The sequence below is a fragment of the Herpailurus yagouaroundi genome, unplaced genomic scaffold (genome assembly GCF_014898765.1).
Source record: "Herpailurus yagouaroundi ecotype Mexico unplaced genomic scaffold, PumYag 438, whole genome shotgun sequence".
NCBI lineage: Eukaryota > Metazoa > Chordata > Mammalia > Carnivora > Felidae > Herpailurus > Herpailurus yagouaroundi.
In genome coordinates this window covers 72,512-75,678 of record NW_024412655.1, presented here as the reverse complement: position 1 = coordinate 75,678, position 3,167 = coordinate 72,512, and the positions used below count along the sequence as shown (strand labels likewise).

At 69.9% G+C, this 3,167-nt stretch overlaps 1 protein-coding gene across 1 annotated transcript in view; it reads right to left on the bottom strand.

The window, feature by feature from the left end:
• Nucleotides 1–1,065: 1,065 nt before the first annotated feature.
• The window catches only part of DUSP8 (dual specificity phosphatase 8), a 14,968-nt gene continuing 12,866 nt past the window's right edge, over nt 1,066–3,167 (bottom strand). Inside the window, exon 5 of the mRNA XM_040464229.1 lies at nt 1,066–1,182. Within this exon, the coding sequence (XP_040320163.1) occupies nt 1,066–1,182 (117 nt within the window). The remainder of the gene's footprint in view (nt 1,183–3,167) is intronic.

Genomic DNA, 3,167 nt, shown 5'->3' with positions numbered 1-3,167 from the left:
GGGGGGGGGGGGGGGGTGAGGCAGGTAAGAGTCAAAAACAATACCCAGTACTGCTTACTAGAGCTGCAGGGGTGAGGGCTGGGGCAGGGAAGAGCGTTGGAGGTGTTGAGATCCAGCCGGTGTTGGCATTTCCTGGTCTGAAGGTCGAGGATGAAATCTGACTGGTGATACAGCTGGGGCAGTCGACTGCACGAGTGTCCCGGGAGCCACGGGTGTGGCTGACCTTCCTGTGGGGCCTGGAGCCCCAGAGCCGCTCAAGGGCAGTTGAGGCTGGGACGAGGCGAGGCCCTCAGAAGAGGGGCGGGTGGGAGCCTCGGGGCTCAAGGCCGCTGGAGACCCGGCCCCCCCCCCCCCCCCCACACAGGGGGGATGTGCACAGGCTGGGGGCTACTCGGCTGGCAACCCGGCCGCCCCCTCTTGGCGGGCGCGGGCAGCAGATGGCGCTGCCGGGCTGCCGTCGGCCCTCGCGGCTCCGGGAGCGCGAGGAGGGTGGCCCGCGGGGCCAGATCGGAGCCCGAGGCCTAGAGGAACGCACGCTGCGACCCCGGGTCTGAAAGGCACCCTCTGGGGGGACGCTCGCCGCCCTGCCCAGCAGGTGTTCGGCCACCCGGGGCCATGACTGGAGCGCGGGGTGGGGGCGCGCGGGCCTCGGGCTCCCACGCCGAGCAGGTGTTCTGCGCGCCCGCCCTGCGCTCTTAGCGGGGCCGACGAGGGCGCGCGGAGGCGGCGGGGGGGGGGGGGGGGGGGGGGGCGTTCGTGCCGGGGGCGCGCTGCCGTGCCCGGCGGGGGGGGCGGCCGGGAGGGGGGGCGGCCCTTCCCGGCGTGAGCTCATCGCGGGCGGTGCGGCGCCCCCACCGCGCCCAACCTCTCGACCCTCGGAGCCCGGGACTGCGGGGGGGCAGTGCGGGCGCGGGGAGGGGGGGTGGGATCGGGCCTCTAGGGAGGAGGATCCGGGGGCCAGAGTGCGGTGGGGGCGCTCCGTGGGGAGCCCAGGACCAGAGGCCGGCTGCTCCCGCGCCGGCTGCCAGGCCCCGAGCGGCCCTTCACCTGGGCTGACGTCACCGTTCATCCCAGCGGCCCCGCCCGCGCCGCCGGGACCGCTCCCGTCCTCCCCCTGGCGGAGCGGCTGCCCCCTTCTCCAACTGGGTCCTCGGCTTCGGGGAGGGTGGGGCAGCCAACCACCTGCCGGGAGAGGTGAGGGCCGAGCGCCGCCTCCCCCACCCCAGCCTGCCCCTCCTGCAGTTTCCCGTTAGGGCCCACTTGCGGAGAAGGGCCTGATCTGCTGCGCCCGCGACGTCCCCTCGTTCTTTATCAGCCCTAACGCCTGCCACCCGGCCGCCAGCCTGCCCACGCTCCTCCCCAAGGCTGACCACCAACAGATCGGGAGCAGAGAGGGGCGGGCGCGTGGCGGGGGGTGTCCTGGGGCAGGAACCTGGGCAGAGAGCACGGGGAGGGGCGGGAGTGCAGAGAGCAGGCCCTGGGTTTCTCCCTTCCACCTCTGGGCCTCACTGTGGGGGTTCAGCCCTGCAGGCCTGTGGTTCCCCGTCTTGGACTAAGTCCCCAGGCCCCCCAAATAAACAGGTGGAAGAGAGAAAAGATCCCCGCTCGGCATCAGCCCAGCGTGACCTTGGACTGGTCCTCCTGCCTCTGAGCCCAGAGCACGTTGGGGCTCCACGTTGCAAGCACGGGACGCCTAGTGGAGCCCCCTCCTGGGCAGACTAGTTCAGTCCCTGGGAGCTGTGTGAGGGGTGCTGGAAGGGGCTCCTGGGTCAGGGGCTAAACTGGGGAGGGGGCAGAGGAGGGAGGGGCACGGAATCCCGTCCCGTTAGGCATCAAGAGGGTCCAATTCTCCACCTGGGACAGGCAGCGGGGGGCTGTGGCCCTCGGTCGCCACCCCCGCCCTGGGCCGGCAGGGTTCTTGACTCCACCCTTCTTCCCCAGCTGCTTCTGTGCGCAAACACCCCCTTAGACGGGCTGGGTGGGGGTGGGGCGCTCTAGGACCCGGCTTTGTCTTCCTCCTCCGGGCTTCGGGCGGCTCTGGCCTTTTCTCCCCTCCACCGGCTCCAGGAGTCCGGCCCCCTCCCCCTTCTCTTCCCCCACTTCTATTTCAAGCTCTCCTTGGCTATTTATAGCTACGTCCGCCAGTTGCGTCAGGCTGAGTCTGGCTCCCGCCGGCCCCAAGCCAAGGGCGCCACCACCCCCGCCTGGGCAGCTACCTGGCCTGCTGGGCCCCCGGGTTGCCCCAGGTGTGCGTGAGTGCCCCAGGGTGTGGCGGATCCCACCTTGGGCGCGGCAGCACCCGAGGCAGGCTTGGGGGAGACAGCCCCCTCATTCGAGATGGGGGCAGGGGTGGTGGCGGCAAGGGGGCAACTTTCCCTTCGGTCCTCAGAACTACCCCGCTGGGCTGCCCTGAGGAAAGGCCTTTGCCGCTGTGGTTTCAAGGGGTGCAGCCTCCCACCCGGCTGCACAGGGCAGCCCGCCGTGGCCTCTGCCTCTTCCCTCCGGAATGAAGGTCCCTCGTCCGAACGCCAGGGTGTTCTAGTCCCGTCCGATTTACGGGGGGGGGGGCCCCCGCCCCCCCGGGGTCCCGCGCCGCCCACCGCTCTTCTTCCTGAGGCCCCGCCCCCAGCCCTTCCCTTCCCCTGGTGCTCCCCAGGAACATGGTCCTTGGAAGATTTGCTCGGTTTGGAAAGGCTAGAGGGGCTCTCCAGGCATCTGCCCGGTTGACAAAGGCCTGACCCTGGCATCACCCTGCCCTGTGGCCTGTGTGTGTTCTGGCAACGGGGGACTGTCCTTCCTCAGCCCACCAAGGCTTCCTCGGGTTCTGGGCACTGGCTCCTGCGTCTCAGCCTGCCTGCCTCGGGTCTGTCCTCTGGGGAACCACTTGCGTCCCCTCGCCTTCATCAAGCTACCGGCACCCTTGTCAAAGCCTGCCCACTCCTTCAGAGATGACCTTCTATCTGGAGACACCCCCAACCCCAGGGCCGGGAGGAGGCCCTGGGACTGTCTCGTCAGCGTAGCCACCGTCCCCCCCCGCCCCCCGCCCACCGAAGGCTGAGATTGCTCTGGGGGGTTGGCTGAAGGAGCCCCTCCACGGAGGGAGAACTGTTTCCCGAGTGCTCATGCTAGGTGCACAAGACACGCCCTGTGAAGTTCCACTGGCAGTC